Source organism: Vulpes vulpes, chromosome 15 (genome assembly GCF_048418805.1).
Source record: "Vulpes vulpes isolate BD-2025 chromosome 15, VulVul3, whole genome shotgun sequence".
Classification (NCBI taxonomy): Eukaryota; Metazoa; Chordata; class Mammalia; order Carnivora; family Canidae; genus Vulpes; species Vulpes vulpes.
This window is the reverse complement of record NC_132794.1, coordinates 3,084,630-3,105,922: the sequence shown is the minus strand read 5'-3', so window position 1 is coordinate 3,105,922 and position 21,293 is coordinate 3,084,630. Positions and strand designations below refer to the sequence as shown.

Sequence of the window (21,293 nt, the reverse complement as noted above, 5' to 3'; positions counted from 1 at the left end):
CCCCACTTTGACCATCCCCCATCCACACCCCGACTTTGACCGTCCCCCCGTCCACACCCCAGCAAGCTGCGCCACGTTAGCCTGGGCCCAAGGCAGAAGCGCCGAGAGCTCTGGGCCGTGTGGGCCCTCAGGCCAGGTTACTTCTCTTCCCTTGACTTCGCTGACACTAGTGCTCCCCGCCGTCGGGGCGGGAGGTGGCTCGCAGCCCGGTGGAGCCCCGCGGAGCACAGCGCTGTCGGCGGGTGCGAGTCAGGCTCCACGAGCCCCGGGGCCCCCACCGGCCACTGCGGGCTGTCAGCACCCAAGGTCAGCCGGGCGCAGAACCCGTGTGGCGTGGTGGCCCTGGAGTGTGAGCGCGGGTGTCCTTGACACGGGGCCCGAGGACGTGCGGCCGCCTTGCCCCGGCGCCCCTGACCGGCCTCTGTGCTTTCAGTACCTGCTCTCTCCAGAGACCATAGACGCCCTCCGGAAGCCCACCTTTGACGTCTGGCTCTGGGAGCCCAACGAGGTGAGTGAGGGGCCCCCGGTGCCAGCGTCACGGGGACCTGTCGGGGCCTTGCCTCCGCTCTGACCCGGAGACAGGGCCCGGGAAGGGGGAGTCGGGGCGGAGGCACGGGCGGTCAAGGGCAGGGAGGCCGGCCCCCCATGCCCCTCCGCACACCCTCTGGGGCCGGCGAAAGGAGAGAGCCCGGGGGGTGCTGTCCGCAGCCAGGGGACTGGGGCGCAGGAGTCCCACCACAAGACCGTCCTTCCAGTTTCCCCTTTGGCTGAGAAAACACTAAAATGGACATTTTGGGGTTTGTTCAGTGTAATCTAGTAATACCAGTTGTACCTCTCCCTTCCTGAACCCCAAGAAAGCAAAAGTCCCTCATCACGGCCCTGAGACCCACCAAATCCACGACTTCTCCAGCTTTCCAGTAGCACAGACGTGCGGCAAGGGCACCTGGCCCCAGGAAGCTCCCCGCAGGTTGCAGCCACCGGCTGGCACGCCGGGGCCTGGGGTCTCTGAAGTGCCCGACTCTCCTGCTTCCGCCCCTGCACAGGAGAAGCCCCAGCCCCACCTCCGCCCCCCTGTGTGCTCTGTGTGACCATCCCAGGGACGGTCCCATAGCAAACACCAGGCCGGACGACACGTGTGCCCCAAATCCTCCAGCGCCCCAGGAGCGTGCAGGACGGGAGCGTGGGTTCGGCCAGGCAGGAGGCCAGTGACCCGGGGGGTGGGAGGCCGCGTGGCCGGGAGAAACACCGGTTAGGTCCTTGAAGACAACTATTAGGACCAGGGTGTGAACGTCGTTCAACGGTGAGAGTCTGAAGACGCGGGCTCTGCTTTCTGGGAAGTGGGTCCCGGATCCAGCGCCCAGGGTGATGGGAGACCCGCGAGGCAGGGACCGTTAGGCACAGGCTGGTGGCACGGGGCGGGACACCAGACAGCGCTCCCCGGCCCCGGGGCCACACACCTGGGCGCCACCCCATCCCATCTGCCAGCTACCTGGGGGCTGCACAGCCCGCTCCCGGGCTGCCTCGGTCACCATGTGACCTTCCCTTCCCACAAACGGGTGTTATGGACTGAACCGTGGCCCGGTATGTCGAAGCTCTCGCCCCCGACATGACTGTGAGGACAGAGCCCCTTTAGAGAACCATAGGGGTTAAGTGAGGTCGCTGGGGTGGCCGTGATCCACTAGGACCGCGTCGTCAGACTCTCACCGTTGAACGATCCCTCGCTCTCTCTTCCCCGGCTCACTCAGCTCCGCGGCTCCGAGCTGTATTTAAATAGACCGCGCCAGTGACAATCAATCCTCTTTGGGACTGAAAACAAAATCTATTTTAACCGGAGCAATATTTCCGTAGAAGACAGCTCGGTGACGGGAAGCTCACCCGGCACGCGGCTTACCTTCCAGACCCCACGATGAACGATGAACGCATTACAGTGGGTGTCTGGTCCCAGCGGGCCCCACGGGGTGAACGACGACACGTGCTGGGGACACGGGCCATCGGGTCTCAGCTAGCACAGGGCGCTCACCTGTGTCGGCGACAGCACCTGCTCTCAGGCACATCCCGTGGCGCCGTGTCCCAGCACCTCAGCCTGGCCTCTCGTGTGTCCGTGTTCGCCGAGTCTGACGTGGTCGTTTGGGGGCGCTGCCTCTCACCAATCGCTGTCCCTTCTCCAGGGAACTCTCTTGACTTCTGACCCCAACTGCTCTTTCTTTTTTTTTTTTTTTAATTTTTATTTATTTATGATAGTCACAGAGAGAGAGAGAGAGAGGCAGAGACGCAGGCAGAGGGAGAAGCAGGCTCCATGCACCTGGAGTCTGACGTGGGATTCGATCCCGGGTCTCCAGGATCACGCCCTGGGCCAAAGGCAGGCGCTAAACCGCTGCGCCACCCAGGGATTCCCCCCCAACTGCTCTTTCAAGCACCCCTTCCCTTCTAGGGGTCCCAAGGCCCCCGGGGCGGGGGGGGCAGGCTCAACCCCCAGGGAGTGGCCTGGTGAAGCTGCCGGCTGGCTCTGCAGGCATCTCCCGGGATGCCCCTGCCACCGACCACCCTCTGCTCCTCTGCCCGCAGATGCTGAGCTGCTTGGAGCACATGTACCACGACCTGGGCCTGGTCAGAGATTTCTCCATCAACCCCATCACGCTCAGGAGATGGCTGGTAAGAGCAGGCCCCTCACGTCCCTCTGCAGCGTTCCTGGGGAACGGACCAGCCAGGCCCTTCCTGGTGGCCCGGGCCTTCCTGCAGCCACGGGTGACGTTCCCTCGAGCATTCTGGGAGGACATGAGGCCTGCCTCTGCCCGTCTCCCACGGAAACACTGGGTGCCCTGAAGCGCCTGTGCGAGAAAATAGGAAGAACCGGGTCGGGGCCAAGGTTGCAGTCTGGGAGTGTGTGTGCGGGTGTGTGCACGCTTATGGGTGTGTGTGGATTTGTGTGCACGTGTGCAGGCGTGTGCGTGAGTTTGTGTGGGTGTGAGCGTGGGGGGGAGGGGACACGTGTAGGGGTATGTGCGTGTGAGGGTGTGTCTAGCGACAAATTATTTTAAGTAAAATAATGCTCAGAACCAGGGAGTAAAAGCCGACATGTTAAATATTAAAATATGGAAAGGTGTGGTGATGACCGGGAGCTGCTCCGACGTCCCCCCACCCACCTCAGTCCATGAGCCCAGGTGGAGGCCTGTCCCCCACCTGCCCTCGGGGCACAGGGTGGCCAGTGGGACGTCCTCGGGCCACCTGGGCCACCTGGCCCGCCCCTCCAGCAAGCACAGGCCCGCAGTTGGCCTCTGGCTCAGCGGAGGGTCATGCACAGCACCCGCAGCGCTGGCAGCCGGCTGGCACGGTGGGGAGGGAGGAGGGCCCGGGCGGCCTGGCAGGGAGGGCGCGCGGCGGACGTGGCAGCTGGGACCCTCTGCCCCCCGCAGCTCTGCGTCCACGACAACTACAGAAACAACCCTTTTCACAACTTCCGGCACTGCTTCTGCGTGACCCAGATGATGTACAGCATGATCTGGCTCTGCAGGCTCCAGGTGGGTCTCTGGGGGGCTCCGCCGGGGGGGGGGGCAGTGCCTCACCCAGAGACGCAGCCCCCAGTACAGGCTCCCCCACCCTCCTGGGAAGACAGCCCACCCCACCCTGCGGGGGGCACCCACCCTGCTGACCCCACCCCAGAGAGTGGGCAGGTCCCCCCCACCCCCCGTACCCCCCGGGCTGCTGCTGGGGAGCTTCCTCCTGCCGGCATCACTTCTCTCCCGCCGCGCTCCGACCCCTCCTCACCCCATCCTCACCCCCTCCCACCCTCTGTCTCATCCAGGAGAAATTTTCCCAAATGGACATCCTGATTCTAATGACGGCGGCCATCTGCCATGACTTGGACCATCCAGGCTACAACAACACGTACGTACATGATTTGTCTCTCGTTTCCCCTTCCTTTTTTTTTTTTAAGATTTTATTTATTTATTCATGAAAGACACAGAGAGAGAGAGGCAGAGACCCAGGCAGAGGGAGAAGCAGGCTCCAGGCAGGGAGCCCGATATGGGACTCGATCCTAGGACCCCGGGGTCACGCCCCGGGCCAGGGGCAGGTGCTCAACCGCTGAGCCCCCCGGGCACCCCTCGCTTCCCCTTCCAAGGGCTCCCTGGTTACCAGAGGTGACCTTCAGCCTAACACAGAGACCAGTTCTGAGTTGGGGCTGTCAGCCAGGGCCTCGCCAGCCCCCAGCTCGCCCCCGTGGGACACAGCTCCCACTCTGGGCCTTGGGCCTCCCGGGGCAGAGCCTTTGGGGTTACCTTTGGGGTCCTGGCTCCAGACCCGCATCTGCGATCTGCACAGACAGAGCAGAGCCCGGTGGTGGCCAGAATCTCCCCTCGGCCTGAAGCAGGAGCGATGCCGCACAAGATGCCCCGTCCTCGGGATCCCACTCCCAGCCTGTGCCCGACGGGAGCAAGGCAGGGGGCCGGCCAAGGGAGAGAAGGAGCGCAGACAGGCAGGGTGGGAGGGGTGCACAGTCCGCTGGGGGACAGGCCTGGCTTCCCCGGAACAGTGACCCTCTCCCACATCTGCGGGGGCAAGGCCCAGATCCACCCCGCGTAACCAGGTCCAGGCCGTGCAGCCCTGGTTTGCGTCCCCAGTGATGCGCCTATTCTAGCAGATGTCTTTGTGCGGCAACGTCCGAGGTGGCCGAGACCTCACCGTCGTGTTTGGTGGCGGGCCTCCATCCAGACGGGAGTGGACCCCATGGTGTGGCCGCCCACGCTCGTCCCAGGAGGCGGGTGCCACGGGCCTCCCTCTCCCCCTTTCACACCGAGGGGTGGCAGCCACAGCTCTCACGGGAAACACACCTGGTGCTCCTCCCACGTGCCTGCCTTGTGCACATGCTGATGTTTGCAAGGGGACACAACGGAGGCCTGGTCACCTTCGGGGCGCCGTCCCCGGGAGAAGCTGAGGTGTACTGGTGGTGTCTAGCCAGTGGGATTAAAGAACCTCGAGGGCGTCTAGTTAAAGGGGCAGCAGAGAGTCAGGAGACTGCAGGGGCGCCAGGCTGGCCTCCCCGGCGGGCACCCGAGGCTCCGTGTGCTCTCTCCGTCGATGCCAGGTACCAGATCAACGCGCGCACGGAGCTGGCCGTCCGGTACAACGACATCTCGCCCCTGGAGAACCACCACTGCGCCGTGGCCTTCCAGATTCTCGCCCAGCCCGAGTGCAACATCTTCGCCAACGTGCAGCCGGACGGGTTCAAGCAGATCAGACAGGTGTGCAGGGGCAAGGGCCCTCTGACGGCGCAGAGGGGGGCGATGAGCACGCCGCGGGGTGGAGCCCTGCTCTCCAGGGGCTGAGGCCCCCGGTCACCCCTCTGTCACCAAGGCCAGTGGCGCCCCAAGGGGAGGCGTGCCCTCGGCACAGGTCCAGGGGACTCTATGGGCCTGCACTTCGTCCAGCATCTCACCGGATCCCTTGAGACCCGTCCCTCCTCCAGCGCGGGTTCTGGGGGTGGGTCGTTCACCAGAGGCGCGCGGTGAGCGTATGCAGGCCCCGGGCAGACGCACCTGCCGCATCCACCCTAGCAGACCCCAGCTGTTCCCTGGCCCCACCACCCACCTCACATAAGGGCCGCTGAGGAGGTGGGGACAGAGCCCTCGTGCCCTGAGACACACACCACCAACTCACCAGCAGCAGGGCTGCTTCCAGGCAGGATGGCTGAGCTCTGGGTGCCACCCTCCGGGGTTTTCAGGGGAGGGGAGAGACCAGGGTGACCTCTCGGAGGAGTCGCTGGGTTGAATGGTAGCCCCCTCTGCCAAAGAAATTGTGTGTTTCCTTCCTCCTGACCCCAGAAGCTGTGGGTGTGACTTCACCCGCCAGTACTTGGGGTCTCTGGGCAACATCAGCTTGGATTGTCCAGGTGGGCCCTAAACCCAACGACAAGTGTCCTTAGAAGACACAGAAAGGGAGACAGGAGGAGAAAGCCGCATAAAGCGGAGGCAGAGGTGGGAGCGATGGGGACAGGAGTCCAAGAGTGCCTGGGGTGGCCGGGAGCCCGAGCAGCCGGGAAGGACGTGTCCCCGGAGCCTTGGGAGGGAGCGCGGCCCTGCCCACACCTTCCCTCCAGGCCCCTAGAGGCGTCCTGACCGTAAGAAGGTGCCTTTCTGGGCTTCCCCGTCACCCGCGTGTGGCACTTGTCCGGCAGCCTGGGGACCCGTGTGCGTGCATTGGGGGAGCCACACTCCGCCACGCCACGGACGACAACCCCGTGTCCTCGCTGCCTGCCTCCGGGCGCACCTGGTAAGCACGCGGGATTCCGGGGCCTCCGTCCTGGAGGTCTGATAAGCTTCACTTTATCAGAGGACAACAGCCTCATAAACCGTGTCACCCATCACCTCCCGTGCTTCCAGGAAGCTCAGAGCCCAGGGCAGGCTGAAGGTCGGTCGCCACCGAGTCATGATTCCTGGCACAACCGCGTCCTCCCGTCCGTGGGCTTTCCCACTGCTCTTCCATGGTGCGGAGCCGCCCGGCCGGGGCGCCCCGTGCTGTCGGGAGGAGGTGGGACAGGGCATGAGTCACGAAGAGCCCCCGGGGGCCGCCCTGGGAGAGGCTCCCGCGGGGGGGGGGGGTCCACCTGGAGGAGCAGAGCAGCAGGGTCCCCTTGATGCGTGACCCGTCCCTGCCCGCCACAGGGACACACGAGGCTTGTCCTGCCTCGAACACTTGCTGAGGCTAAAATGAGACTTTCTGAGCATAAAACCAGTCGTCCCAATTTTTTTTTAAAGATTTTATTTATTTATTTTAGAGATAGAGAGGAACCGTGAGCAGGGGGAGGAGCAGAGGGAGAGGGAGAAGCAGACTCTGCACCAAGCACGGAGCCTGACGCGGGACTCGATCCCAGGACCCCGAGACCGTGGCCTGAGCCCAAGGCGGACGCTTCACCGACGGGGTCCCCCAGGCGTCCTTGCTGCCCCACTTTTTAATGATATTTTGTCACCGAGGATCACTCCTCACACGGGAGGATCCTTCACCAATAACACAATTAAACCTTTACGGAGAAACCGCATAATTCGAAATGCCAGTGACGCTCCCCTCCCCCGCAACACGTGGGACGTGGGACGTGCTGTGAATCGACTGACTTCAGTCCTGTGCCCGAGGCTGTCGTGCTGTTTTCTTGGAAAGGACCACACTCTGCAGCGGAGCTGTGTTCTCATAAATGCGTTCGGGGTGGACGGACGGATGCTCACAGTTTCAAATTATGTTGTTTCTCCTGACCCGATGTTTGGTGAACGAGGTAATAATGTGTATTTTAAAGACCCCTGCATCCTCGGGCACCTGGGGGCTCCATCAGTTGAGTGTTCGGCTCTTGATCTCAGCTCAGGCCACGATCCCAGAGTCGTGAGTTCAGGGTCCTGAGTCCAAGCCCCGCGTTGGGCTCCACGCTGAGTCTACTTGAAAAAAAAAAAAAGAATTTTTTTTTAAAAAATCACAGCCTTCTCATTTACAAACGTGTTAGTAGGACAGTGCTGTCCAGTGTAACCTGACTTTGGCTGCCCCCAAGCATTATACGCACAGAGTCACGTACAGATGAGATAACGGGGGCGGGGGGCTCGGGGGACAGTCTCCTGGAAAATCGGTGATTGACCTCCAACAACGTGACGTGAAAGATCAGCCATATGCCTGGATTGCTGGATTCAGGGGGAAGCATCTGTCCGTGGCCGACGCCAGCCGTCACCAGGAAGCGCGGTGCTGCGCCTGTCGTCAGCACGCGAGTGGGCCTGGCGGGCCTGGCGGGGCGGCCTCCTCCTGGACTCGGCATTCGAGGCTTGCTCCCAGCGCATGCGTGGGCTTGGACGTCCAGCCTCCACTCGCCAGCGGCGGCCTGCGAGGCTCCCGGCCTCCTCCTCGGTCCTGAAGATGAGGCCGGGGACCCTCAGACACACGCAGAGCCGGCGCCAGGAGCGAGCGGGGTCCGCCGTGCGCGGTGGGGGCGCTGGGCACACAGCCGGCGCTCGCTGCGTAACGTGGGGGCCGTGCCCGGGGTCAACGCTTTGCTTTCACCTTTCAGGGGATGATCACATTGATCTTAGCCACCGACATGGCGAGACACGCAGAAATTATGGATTCTTTCAAAGAAACAATGGAGAATTTTGACTACAGCAATGAGGAGCACGTGACCCTTGTAAGTAGCTTGTTCCTCGTCGTTTGGGGGCTGGTGCTTGGGCCCCCACCCCCAGCCCCACCCCCAGCCCAGACTGGAAGCCGCTGGATCGGCCCAAACCCTCAGCCTGGCCTGGGAGCGAGGCCTGGTTCAGGCGGGTGCAGTCACAGCACCTACCTGGAGAGCCCCGAGCGGGCGCATCTCCCATCTCCCCGCTGGAGGCGGCCCCTCCACTCCTCGCTCTGACCTGGAGGTGGGGAGTGGGTGAGGCAGCCCATCTTGCTCTGGTTTCCTGAGAACAAAGCTGGCCGTCCCGGGGAGGCACTGCCCCAGAAAACACCCTGAACGCCAGCTCCGGGGCGGGCACGTCAGGGGGCCGCAGGGCCGCTCCCGGGCTCGCCCCTCTAGGAGCAGGGGGGACACAGAAGCCCACCAGCGAGGAGAGCCCGCCCCACCCGGGCTGCACCGGGCCTGCCCTTTAAAGAGGAAGACGCAAGGGAACGTCCTCCCGGGTCTGTGTCAAAAGGGGTGACGCTGAGCCTGGTCTGGGTGTTAGGCCCGCTTTCTGGCATTTCTCTCTCTCTCTCTCTCTTTAATTTATGAGAGGCACAGAGAGAGAGGCAGAGACACAGGCAGTGCCCAACGTGAGACTCGATCCCAGGACCCCGGGATCACGCCCTGTGCCGAAGGCAGATGCTCAATCGTTGAGCCACCCAGGGGCCCCTCTCTCTCTCCCTCTCTCTTTTTTTTTTTTTTTAAGATTTTATTTATTTATTAGTGAGAGACACACAGAGAGAGAGGCAGAGACACAGGCAGAGGGAGAAGCAGGCTCCCTGCAGGGAGCCCGACGTGGGACTCGATCCCAGGACTTAGGATCACACCCTGGGCCAAAGGCAGACACTCAATTGCTGAGCCACCCAGGCATCCGCCCTCTCTCTCTTTTTAAAACTGCTGGTCACCTTCCCTCCCTAGAAGCTGATTAACAAGGACAGCCCTCTGAGATCTGGTTGACCTTGTGACCATCCCGTCCCCGATAGCTAACACGCTATGCAGGGAAGGACCTGGCGTTTTCCCTAAGTGACCAGCAGGAGAAAACATCCCCGTGAGCCAGCCCTCCCGAGCCCTCCCTTCATGGGCCAGGACACGGGGAGATGCGGTCATGTTGGAGGGACGGGCCTGGCTCCTGAAAGCCAACAGGGTGTGGGACGCGCCACTGCCCCCCACGGCAGGACGAGGAGGACGGACAAGTGGACTGTGCCCCCTCGGAGCGTCTGTGTTCCCTCTGACACATAAGGAGAGGCCCTTGGGGGCAGGAGGCCTGGGCTGCCGGGACTCGAGCGGTCAGGAAGATGAGCCACACAGAGTGACCATCACACCGTTACCCCCTCCTTCCAACTGTCCACGAAAGTGGGAGAAAGAGGCGCCAGGTCCCCAGGGTTCCGTCCACCCCCAACACAATGCGAGGGTCAGTGGCCTGCAGCACAGACCGGAGGATCGTGCCTCGGCCAGAGGCTCCCACGTCTCTGTGGACACGGGCTGGAGGAGGTAGAGGGGAAAGCCCGTGCACGTGAAGGTTCTGGGTCAAGATGGATTCTTGGGCCTCCGCCGAGGCCCCCAGCAGGAGGCCTGGATGCTGTGCCCCGCGTGGCCAGGGCCTGAGATCCTGGCGCAACTCCCTGCAGCACGGCCCTGCCCAGGCTGTGCCCCCGGCCGTGTTGGGACAGCCTCCCCCAGAGGCCTGGATGGCCTCCCGGGCACTGATAAGGAAGGGTGGTGACCAGGGACAGGGACAGGGCAGCCGAGGCACCCCGAGGTCCAGCTGGGGCTGTGCCAGACGCTGGGCTGAAGGCAGATGTGCCAGGTCACGCCACCCACCCCCGTCCTGAAAGACCCGGTGCAAACAGTCCAGGCCCCTTCAGGGCCCACGGCCCGCGTTGGAGTGCCCGGATGGACTCCCGTGGGGTCACCTCCAGACCCTGAGCAGTGGCCCACACATTGGCCCGGGACGCCGGTGACTCCCAGGGACAGTGGTGTGCTGGAGGGAGGCCAGGCCACACGGGGCCAACCTTCCAGCTGGTCCCTTCAGCCCAGGTGGGAACACTCCAGCTGTGGGGTCGGCCTGACCCGTCTCATCCTAAAGCGGCCACTTCGGGCCCACAGCCCAGCAGGCTCGGAGGCTAGTCTCCTGGGGCCGCTGCCTGGCGCTGAGGTGGCCAGGAAGGCTGGACAGAGGGGCCAGAGCAGGAGGAGGCGAGGCGTCTGCAGGTGGTGGCTTGAGCAGAAGGTGCCTGGGCCCCAGGGGCAGAGAGCCCTGGTTCACAGGCGAGTCGCGGGCCCCGGGCACAGGGCAGGAGCCCACACCGCCTTCCACCTCCGTGTGGTTCGCCTGACTCCAGGCTGGAGGGGCTGGTGGGATTGGGTCTCTCCCATCACCCCTTTCTTTTTTTTTTTTTTAAAGATTTTATGTATTTATTCATGAGAGACACAGAGAGAGGCAGAGACACAGGCAGAGGGAGAAGCAGGCTCCACGCAGGGAGCCCGATGCGGGACTCGATCCCGGGACCCCAGGACCCACAACCTGGGCCGAAAGCAGGCTCTAAACCGCTGAGCCACCCAGGCGTCCCTCTCCCATCACCCTTTTAACCTCCACGTGCTAACGGTGACTTCTTTCTGTATTTGGCTGTGTGTCCTCAACAGGATACTTTTAAACTTTATAATTTAAGTTTTACGAAACTCATCTGTGTCAAGCGGACTCTCGTATACTGAAGCCCCCCAAACACATTCGGGCCCCTCGGGGGTGCGGTGGTGGCCCTGTGCTCGGGGTGGAGCTGGGGGTCAGATGCAGACTGCCAGCGGCACCGCCCTCCGTCCCCCGGGACGGCAAGCGCACACCCAGACGTGGCAGCGGGACGCGCCCTGTGCCCCAGGCCTGATCCCAAATCTCTTTTCCAGCTGAAGATGATTTTGATAAAATGCTGTGACATCTCCAATGAGGTCCGTCCGATGGAAGTCGCGGAGCCTTGGGTGGACTGCCTGTTAGAAGAGTATTTCATGCAGGTAAGAGTGTCCCAAAGCCACCAGCCCCTGCTGCTCACCTCAGCCCCTTTACGGGCTCCGGGTTGGAAAGGTGATGGGTGTGCCCAGGGTGCTAGTGGCCTGGGTCACTGGCCTCCGGCCTCCGGAAAGCCCTCGCAGCAGGTGCACATCCACGATGAGCGGGTACGACGTGCCGTAGGAGAGCCAGTGACAGCCTGGGAAAGCCAACGTTGAAAACTGCTGCCTCGACCATTAGTTGAGCAGCTGGGGGGGTGGACGCGTCGGGCAAAGGGCCTGAAAGAGAAGCGACAGAGGCAGGAGGGGTCCAAGCGGGGGGGCTGGCACGTCCAGCCCCCGGTGGGGGGGCCCTAGACAGACACCGGCCAGCCTGTGTGCAAAAATGCTGGGCCGGCCAGCAAGGGACTCACGACAGCAGCGTGGGGGACCACGGGCAGGCCGCCTGCCCCCGCGCCCCGGCTTCACGGCTCGGCCGCACACACCCACTGCACGCTCCAGTGGCCACGTGACATGTCCCTATGTCCGAGTGGCCTGGTTGGCACATGAACGTGCCTTCTGCCCTCAGACCCTCAGGGGTCCCCACGGGTATTTCTGACGTTGTGGGCCCCTGCATCCCCGCAGAGCGACCGCGAGAAGTCGGAGGGCCTCCCCGTGGCCCCCTTCATGGACCGGGACAAAGTGACCAAAGCCACGGCCCAAATTGGGTTCATCAAGTTTGTCCTGATCCCGATGTTCGAAACGGTGACCAAGGTGAGTGGCCATCACCACGAGCCAGAAGACACGGCATTGAGAAGCACACCCATGTGCACACGCACGCCAGTGTGCGGTGGCCGCCTGCCAGGCCCCGTAAGGTGCCCCCGCCAGCAGGCCCGAAGCACTCGCCCTCTCGCCTCCGGGCCCCCAGGAGCCACCCCAGGCCCTCCAGAAGCACCTCCTAACCTGCCCCTCTCTACCCGGTGCACAGCCACCCCAGGCTGACTCTGCCTGTCTCCTGAACCTTCCATGGCTCCCGTGCCCCCCTCGTTGCACCCAGTCCCCCACCCTCCCCAGCGCTCCTGTCCTGCAGGATGGCCCACAGCCCCTGGTCCTCACCTCTCTTCACGCCCCCACCTCGGAGTGCACCCGTTCAGCTGGCCTCGGCCCCGTGCCACCCACCAGCCTTCCGGAACCCCCTCAGCACGTCCTTCCGTAAAATCCAATCACCGCAGCTTCTCTGGGGACTTGCCTTCCCATACATTCCTGCCACGGACTTCCGGGCCTTTATCACGGCCAGCAGGGGCAGGGGCGCAGCGGGCCCGGGATGTGAGAGGGGAAGCACGGAGGGCGTCACCGGGCGAGGGCTGCGTGCGCAGAGTTCCGGGGGCAGGGGTGGCAGGATGGCGTGAGCGGAGGAGGTGGGGAACCGTCTGGTTCCTCCGGCCACAGGGGCTGTCAGGAGACTAGAGGCGAGGCTGGCATTTGGACGATGGACATTCGGGGACAGGCAGGTGGGGGACAGGTGCGTGTGCAGTGAGAGGACCCGGAGGCGGGTGGGCAGGTGGTGGGCGTGAGGGTGTCCAGGAGCCGCTGACCAGCCAGCCTCAGACCCGGGGTGTCCGTGGACCCCGCCGTGGGTGGCAGCCCAGGGGCTCCGAGAACACTTGCCGCGTGCTCCGCGGACGCCTGGGTCTGCTGCTCCCAGAACGATGGACCGTCTGAGTGAGCTGCTGTCTCCCCAGCTCTTCCCCGTGGTGGAGGAGATCATGCTGCAGCCCCTTTGGGAATCCAGGGATCGTTACGAGGAGCTGAAGCAAATCGATGATGCCATGAAAGAGGTAACGCGTGCCGCGTGGGAAACGCGCTCTTCCTCGCCGTGAGGCTCCGCGCTCCAGGCACGGCAGCGGGCACCCCTGCAGCAGGGCCCTCTGGACCAGAGCTCACTTGCGTCCCCCCGAAATCCCAAGAAACCAAACTGCCCCGGGGAGGGTGACGCTGTCCCCCGTAGTCGTGCTGTGGTCGGGTGTGCTAGGGTCTCTCTGCAGCTCAGACCCCCTCAGAGCAGCGCCCTGGCCCCACGGGGGTCCCTGTCCTCCTCCCGGGTCAGCTCCAGGCCCAGATGCACCCCTGAGCCCTCGCGCACGGCAGCTCGGCCCCTCGGGGTCCGGGAGACCGGGCCTGGCTCCAGGTGGCAGTTGGGTCTGGTAGGGTTTCCAGGGAAGGCCCAGCTCACGCTCAGAGCGGCGTAGAGGCTTTGTGCAAAGCCCGTGAGCCGCTCTGGCCTCGCCAGGGCCTCTGTGCGTGCTCATGTCCCTTCGGGGATCCTTGCCTCCCAGACCCACGCAGGCCACCCCCGCCTGGCGACCAGCGGCCCCGGGTGAGCCTCTCTTGCCCCGCCGCTGCCCTCTGGCAGGGGCCCTGGTGGAGCTAGAGCAGCGTCTCTGCCGCCCACACCTGGTCCTTGGCAGGAGCCACACACCCGCCCTGGGCCGTCCTTTCTCCACCGCTCACTGGAGTCAGGGCTCCCCAGTGATGGGCCCCCCACCCCCGCCTTGCCAGTGGGAACCCCAGGCCCCGCTGAGCGCCGAGTGATTTCCCAGGCGCCCCGTGTCCCTTCGTCCCCCCAAACTGCTCTGTGTGCAACACAGGCTCGTCGTCAGTGCTCAGGAACTGCCTGCTGGTCGGTGGGATCCCTCTCCCGGGGCACAGAGAGGTCCTGAGACCCCAAAGCCTACAAGCAAATGGTACAGGGAGCGATGTCCGAGCAGGTGTCCTGTGGGGCCCCCGGCAGGATTGCTAAAGCGCCCTGGCGCTCCTGGGCCACCTGAGAGCCACCACTAGAAAGGCCCCAGGCCCAGCCGCCCCGTGGGGGCCCCCCCAGGATGCTTTCCTCCGCCCCAGAAAGGCCAGACCCACCAAAGAGAAAGGGCCACGGGCTCCGTGCTCAGCCCGGCCGGCCCACTGGGCTCTGCAGCCAGGGTGAGCTGGTTGTCCCAGCTCCACAGTGGCCGAGGGGGCCTCCCAGAGCAGGGAAGGGGGCTCATGCGCAGCCACGTGGTTCGGCACAGGGCGCGTGGGCAGCTGTCAGCCAACAGCAGTGCTCTAGCAGGCACTCACGGGCTCCTGGAACCTGATTGTCGCCTTCTGTATACCCTGTCCCCGTTACAGAAGACTGAGAGCCTGACGTCCTCCGGGGAAACCGACACATCGAGAGAGGGAAGGGGAGATGCGACAAAAAGCGAAGATAATGCCATTCTGAATTGACGTCTCGACTCGTATGGTAATTCAGACGAAAACCGGGGCGACGGGGAAGGTCTGTGGGGGCGGCGGGGAGGATCAGAGGAGGGGAGGGCGGAGAATCCAAATGACGGCCGGGTTTTAAGTGAGACTTTTATTCCTTGCCGGTGAGTCACACACAGGCTCGGAGGGAAGGGGGACGCGCTTTGGTTGACGGCACAAGATGGACAGTGAGCACGAGGGCGGCCTACAAGGACACGCAGGTTGTAAAAACCTACTTCTGGGAAATGCCGAATCGGTTACGCTGCCGTGAGCATTTCCCGTGCACCTGACACGAGCGGGTCATGTGGTCCGTGTCAAAGGCGAACCAGCCCCTTTGAGCCAAAGCACCACGGGGGAGATTCTCTTACGAAGCGCGCCAGGCGCAGGGGTGGGAGCCACGAGCTAGCTGAGGACGCGCTGAGTGAGCCGCACGAGGGTCTCAACCTCTCTGGGCCTCAGAGCCCCAGTCGCTCAACTAGTGGGACTACTACCGTTCATATGACTGTTTTTGTCCCGTTAAGTGAGCGGAACGCTGGGAGCCCCAAGCGCTTGTAAACACCAGCCTTTCGTTTTTCAGTTATGGCGTATTTTTTTGACAGCTCCGAAGAGGGATCTAAATTGTTGTATTTGGCCCCAATGTGATCCACAGTGTGTGTGGTTTTCCAGCACAGTCTGCGTGTCATCCTGTGACGTCCTGAACGCGCCTGCACGTTTTCAATCACGACAGAAGCAAACCAGTGGTCTCTTTCCTTTTCCAAGCAGACGGAGCCCGAAGCCGGCAGGACAGTCACGGGCCGCGGTCCTGGACCAGGCGGGCCGAGCCTCGGGGGAGCCATCCACGCAGGGAGGTTGACTCCGCGCCTGACTCCACAAAACCGCGTTTTCTAAGAACTGTTTTGTTCACTGATACAAAAAAAAAAAAAAAAGGAATTCATGATGCTGTACAGAATTTTTATTTTTAAACTGTCTTTTAAATAATATATTCTTATACAGAAACGGGTACTGTACTTCTTCTTTGGTAGTGATGTGTATCCTGGGGCTGCTCCTGAGGGTCCCCAGAGTCCCCCGGAGCTCTCGCGGGGAGACAAGGAACTGTGCTTTGCTCGCAGATGTATCGAGAACGGTTGCCCGGTGTGATGTGATGCCCCATCCCGTGTAAATTCGGAATTAAATCTCAGGCGGTGCCCGGAGCACAAGGACGTGCCCGTGTCCTGTTTGTGAGCAGCGAGGGGAGGTGGTGGCGGTGTGCCGGGAGGTGTGGGGCCGGAGGCGGCTCGCTCAGACGCAGGTGTGAACGCAGCACCAGGCTGGCCCCCGTTTGCAGGGAGGTGGGCATTGGCCACCTCAGCAGGCAGACTGTGCTCGGCACGTTGGAGGGCGTCTGTCCCAGGGGAGGACAGCTGGCCTTTCTTCCTGCCCTTGTTTTAGGGACAAGGCCCTGTGCCCATAAAGGGAGAGTCAACCCCGGCTGGCGGACATCAAGCTCTGAATGGCAGCACACACCCCAGCCCCCCGACGCCCCACGTGCATCCAGACCCCAGATCCGGGCAGCACACACCCGAGCCCCCCGGCGCCCCGCGTGCATCCAGACCCCTCCATGCTCCCCGGGGCCGCACATACTTCCTCTGCCCCCTCTCGGGACGAAAGAGGCTCCGCTCTGAGGAAGCCTGCTAAAAAGGCCGCCGCATAATCTGCGCTCCGCGGGCCCTTCATCTGGTGCTGATTAGTGTCCTTCCAGCATTCAGTCCGTCTCGGCAAATTCCAGAATTTCCACCCTTGAATACTTTCCATCCTTGAATAATTCATTTCGTGCTGTGACATTTTCCATCACTTTTTGAATCCATTTCCGTATGAACGCGGGCCTTGGGTTCTACATCCCTCCGTGGTCTTGTTTTTCATTTCAATCCGGCTAAAGCCAGTACGGTGGCAGCTTCAGCTACAGTAACCCCAAACTCAGTCGGGGTCTGGAGGGCGATGTGCTTCAGTCCACACGCTGGTCCGCACACTCGCCTGCACACCGGCCCGCACACTCGCCTGCCCGCACAACGCCTGCATAGCAGCCCGCACGCCAGCCCGCACACCGGCCCACACACCTGGCAGGAAACTTCTGTGACCTGCCCCCCCAGCGGAAGAGCTGTGACCAGCACCTCCCACCTGCTAACTTGGTCCGAATGCCACCTCATCACACTCCGCCCGGTCAGACTTCACACCGGGCTTACTGAATTCACTGCTGCTGCACCCACACACACACATATCCACGCCACCACACCTCTGTGCACATATACCACAATGACGGGTACACCCGTGTACACACGCACGTATACACACTCTAACACCCTTTACGTTACTGGGTTGAGGTTACATCAAGTCCTGGAACAAGGAAACCAACATCCAGGGGGGCTGTGAGGAGAGAACCTCTGTGACAGCCCCCGCCGTCGTGTGGCAGCCTGGTTTCCATCAGCGGAAACCTTACCAACGGGCCCAAGAGCATCAGATCCCCGAAAAATGCCTCCTCCAACCTTCTGCCCCCAGAATGTTTATGTATTGGGGTAACTTGCACCCTGTTAGCTGAGCCCAAGGGGTTGACGAGGCCCTGGCCTGAGTCCCCTTCCACGTGGGCACATCTCCTCCCTTACAGACCAGCCCCTGAAGCCGTGGACAGGGGGCCCCCCCCCCAGAGCCTGGATCACCCCTGCCCCAGGAGAGGCAACCCAGGCGGGCACAGGGCAGTGACCGCATCAGCACTGGAAGCTGGGGGGAAACGTGGCCACCGTGCAACCGTCAGTGCTAAGTCAGCGTGAAGGGTAGGACGCTCAGGGCCACCTGCCCATCCAGGGACACACACAATGCGCTGCACGTCCCAGAACACGACGGAGCTGGCTGCTGCTTCCTGCGCACCAGCCACGTCTCCGTCACCTGCTGTTCACACGAGGGGCACAAGAGCATGCTTTACAGACTCCGCACATCTCGGTCCTAAATGCCGTGCGCCCGCTGGGCATGGGAGCGGGGCCGCCCTGGGAACGCAGCGCCCGGTCCCCGCTCCTCCCCTCGCCGGGCAGCAGGCCAGCGCAGCCTCCGTGGCTCCGTCCTGACCTCCAGGGTCGGGAGACACAAAGGAGAGACGTCCAGACTCCCACCCGGGAGGTGACCCCAGGTCCAGCGCCCCACGCCGTCCTGGCTCAGACCACGGGCACCGTCTGCGGCTGCCTCCACTCACACTGTCCAAAGCCAACGCGACAGCCTCCGCTGGCTGTGACCTTCAACCAAGTCACATGGGAAAATCCACTCTGCATGAACAGTAAACACACACAATACTTCATCCCAGACAGCCACTGGCTTCCGGTTGCTCCGCTGGGCCGGGGCCACAGAGCGGCCCCGCCGCGTCCCCCCGCCGCAGGAAATGCCCTGCTGTGTTGTCACCCCAAGGGTAGCTGCAGCCCCCGCCCCGGGAAGGGCAGAAGAGGGACGCGGCCGGGCAGGTGCATGGCACGGGAGGCCTTGCTCCGGCCTACTGCTCCTCCGATACCGCCACAGGAGAGTGTTTAACGTTTAAGTCAAAAGAATTGAACCGTAGTCTCTGGAAGGGGAGGATAAAATGGTCGCTCTGGATTTGGGGGGGAGCTGTTCTTCTTCAGTGGCCAAGAGGAGCTGGGTGAGGGTGCCAGGGACTCACAGTGAATTCCCACAGCGTCCCCTGTGTCCTCGGCGAGTTTTCCCAGCCTCACTACCAGCCTGGGGTCCTGTGGGGCGATGAACGCAGTGAGCCAGGCGGAGACCTGGCGAGGCTGCATCCGTGTCGGGGCTCAGGGTGACTGAGGCCCCGAGCCAGGACGAGCGGTGGGCTTGTGGACTCGGGGTGTGCGGACGGGGCCACCAGGTGGAGCGGCAAGATGGGGACGAGGTGGGGCCTGGGCTAGAGTGAGGCTGTGCAGAATGACCACACGGAGAGGCCAGAGGCCAGTGAGGGCAACACCCCGGGTCATCCAGGAGGAGAGGGAGGTGGGGTCTGAGGGGCCACTGAGGCTGTAAGTCCAGCTGGACTTGGGGGTCAGCTGTGAGGACAAGAGGAGGGGAGGTCCACCTGTGGTCACCACCGAATGGGCTTGACCCGTGGTGCCTGGGCCCTGCTGTGTTCAGGCCGTCCCGGCTCGATGCCACGGGGGGAGGCCTGGCTCCCAGTGAAGCCCCAACAGCCCAAAGGCTGGTTTGGAGTGATTTGAACTGTTTATAAAGACACACACCCTGGCGCCCCCGGGTGGCTCAGTGGTTGGGTGTCTGCCTTCAGCTCAGGGCGTGACCCCGGGGTCCTGGGATCGAGTCCCGCGTCGGGCTCCCCGCAGGGAGCCTGCTTCTCCCTCTGCCTGTGGCTCTGCCTCTCTCTGTGTCTCTCATGAATAAATAAATAAAATCTTAAAAAAAAAAAAAAGACACACATCTACACAAAACGATCTCCCAGGACCCCACACGCCTTAGGGACACTGCTGGTGATCTACGTACTCAGAACTCAGACATTTGTCAACTCAATGAGTGAGTCGGTCTGTGATCACTAATCTAAAGAATCATGCAAGAGGGTAAAAATCGTCCTGTAAAACGCGTGTGTGCGTGTGTGCCCGTGAAGTCAGGGACACTCTTGCAGGCGTGCGTATCCGCAGTAGGGGGCTGTGTGCGGGCACGTCCATAAGCCTCTGTGCGCCTATTACTCACCTATTACTCACCTGGCCTCGCTCCCAGCTGAGGGTAGGCGACGAGCTTTCGGGCCCCGCTCCGTTTGCAGACCTGATGGCAAACTGGGCGAAAACAAGGAGCATTTGGGCTTCGTTAAGGGAAAAGGGGGATAGGGGTGAAGGAGACGGGCGGAGCAGCGACACGGGGCACGGAAGCGTCCGGCGGCACCCAGCAATTATTCATGGCAGTGACAACTCTGGACTGATTTCTGCTGTTTTCCTTAAAAAGTTATTTTGCAGAAAACTCAAAATGCACTGGACGTGCCAACTGGAATGAAACAGAAGGAAACACCAAACAACCGCGCTGGCTGACCGGCCTGCGTGTGCTCAGCGCCGTGCTGGATCCCAGAGACGCCGCCAAGGAACGCGTGTGCCCGCTGGGTGCGGGCGGCCGCCTCGGGGGAGGCTTGGCAGATGCGTGCCCACCGCAGTTCTCGGTCGGGAAGGAACCGCACAGAAATGTTCCTTCTGTTTATACATCGCCCGCCCCCCAGGGCGGCCCATCCCTCCCGAAGGGAACCCGGGCGACGCCTGCCAAGCCCGCGTCCCCCCCCCCCGCAGCCCAGCCGCCCACATCCCGCCAAGGCAGCGCCTGCCCTCCTGGCCCAGCATCTGCTACCTCCACGGAGGGTCATCCAGAGGCCACCTGTTCTGCCAAGAGTCTGGCCAGAGCGAGCCTGAGCCCTTCTGGATTTCTCTGCCCACCACCCGCCTTCCACGCGAGTGTCCTCTGGCGGCCACCACAAAGCACCACAAGCTTGGTGGCCTAACGGGAATTCTTTCACGGTTCAGGAGGCAAAAGATCCAGAACCAAGGTGTGGGCAGGGCTGCACTCTGGGTCCTTCCTCTCCTCTTCCTGATTCTGGTGGCTACCCATGGTCCTTGGCTTGTGGCCACATTGCCTCTGCTGTCACATGGCCCCTCTCTGTGTGTCTGTGCATCCAAATGTCCTCTGTGGGGACACCAGTCACTGGATCCGGGTCCAGCCTGCCTGCAGGCGGCCTCATCCTAACTCCATTATATCTGCAAAGACCCGGTTTCCAAACAAGTTCACATTCACAGGTGCAAGTGGTCATGACCTTTTCATGGGTGGGGGGGGACACAGGCCAACCCCCTACTCCCTCCCAGTCACTGTGTGTCGATCCCTGCCTCTCCCGTCGTATAGTCATACACATGTGTGCCGAGCACTTGGCATGATGTCTGGCTCTCAGCTCTCTTATCAACAGCAGCCCCCCTGGAGCCTGCCTCTCTCCCCAGGGGTCAAGGTGTCACTGCTCCGGGGCCACTGCTGCCATGCACCTGCTGCCCAGGGCAGGGTCGGGGCTCAGTCTCGGGGGCATGTTTCCATGAGGCGGGAGGACAGCAGACTTAAACCAGCAGGGTGTCTGGGAGGACCAGGCCCCAGGGAGCAGAGGGATTCACAGGGGACAGATGACAGAAGGAAAGGGTGACAGGAAGGTTCAGGTCCCAGAAGACAAGCTGGGACCATGTGCTCAGGCAAACTCAATCCCACAGTGGCTGCCTCCTTCCAGCATCTGCCTCTGAATGCGGAGTGTCTCAGCTCCTGCTGCGTAACAAACCACCCTACAATTTAGCGACTTGGAACAACGTTGCTTACTATTTCCCATGGGTTTGCAGGTTAGCAGGTCTGGCCCAGGTCAGCTGGAGCTGGTTGGCCTAAATGGCCTTGGCCACACATCTGGAGTTGTTTGATGTCAGCTGGAATTTCAGCCAGGTGTCTGTCACCATCACCGTGCAGCAGACTAGCTAACATGGTCCACGCTCATGGTGACGAATGGTCCCAACAGCCAGAGAGGGTAAGCCCCAGTGCTCAAGCACTTTCCATGCCTTGGCATGCACTCAGCTCTTACATTATGTCCCATCGGCCACAGCAGGTCACCTGGTCAAGCCCAGATTTAAGGGGGGCAGGGACAGACTCCACTTCATGACAGAAGGATGTGCATCCTGCCATCTACCGGAGTGAGGACACCCACCATCTAAACACACAACTGGCAACCTTGCCCCAGGCCCTCTGGCTGCCCCGTTTTAACCTCCCTCTTCTACCCACGCGATTTCAGGAGTGAAGGCCCACACAGCAAACCCCAGGAGGAGCAGCCAGAGAGTCACTTTGC

At 62.4% G+C, this 21,293-nt stretch overlaps 1 protein-coding gene across 5 annotated transcripts in view; it reads left to right on the top strand.

Annotated features, from left to right (window-relative positions):
- The window catches only part of PDE9A (phosphodiesterase 9A), an 87,112-nt gene extending 71,479 nt beyond the window's left edge, over positions 1-15,633 (top strand). For 2 of the 5 annotated variants that reach the window (XM_025983342.2, XM_072739664.1), the window contains exons 9-19: positions 434-508; positions 2,566-2,652; positions 3,414-3,518; positions 3,803-3,885; positions 5,084-5,240; positions 8,036-8,149; positions 11,081-11,185; positions 11,804-11,932; positions 12,901-12,996; positions 14,327-14,438; positions 15,104-15,633. In XM_025983342.2, the coding sequence (XP_025839127.2) occupies positions 434-508; positions 2,566-2,652; positions 3,414-3,518; positions 3,803-3,885; positions 5,084-5,240; positions 8,036-8,149; positions 11,081-11,185; positions 11,804-11,932; positions 12,901-12,996; positions 14,327-14,422 (1,047 nt within the window). In that variant the 3' untranslated portion in view covers positions 14,423-14,438; positions 15,104-15,633. The remainder of the gene's footprint in view (positions 1-433; positions 509-2,565; positions 2,653-3,413; positions 3,519-3,802; positions 3,886-5,083; positions 5,241-8,035; positions 8,150-11,080; positions 11,186-11,803; positions 11,933-12,900; positions 12,997-14,326; positions 14,439-15,103) is intronic. The other 3 variants (XM_025983341.2, XM_025983343.2, XM_072739665.1) reach the window with 3 other exon arrangements.
- Positions 15,634-21,293: the final 5,660 nt, after the last annotated feature.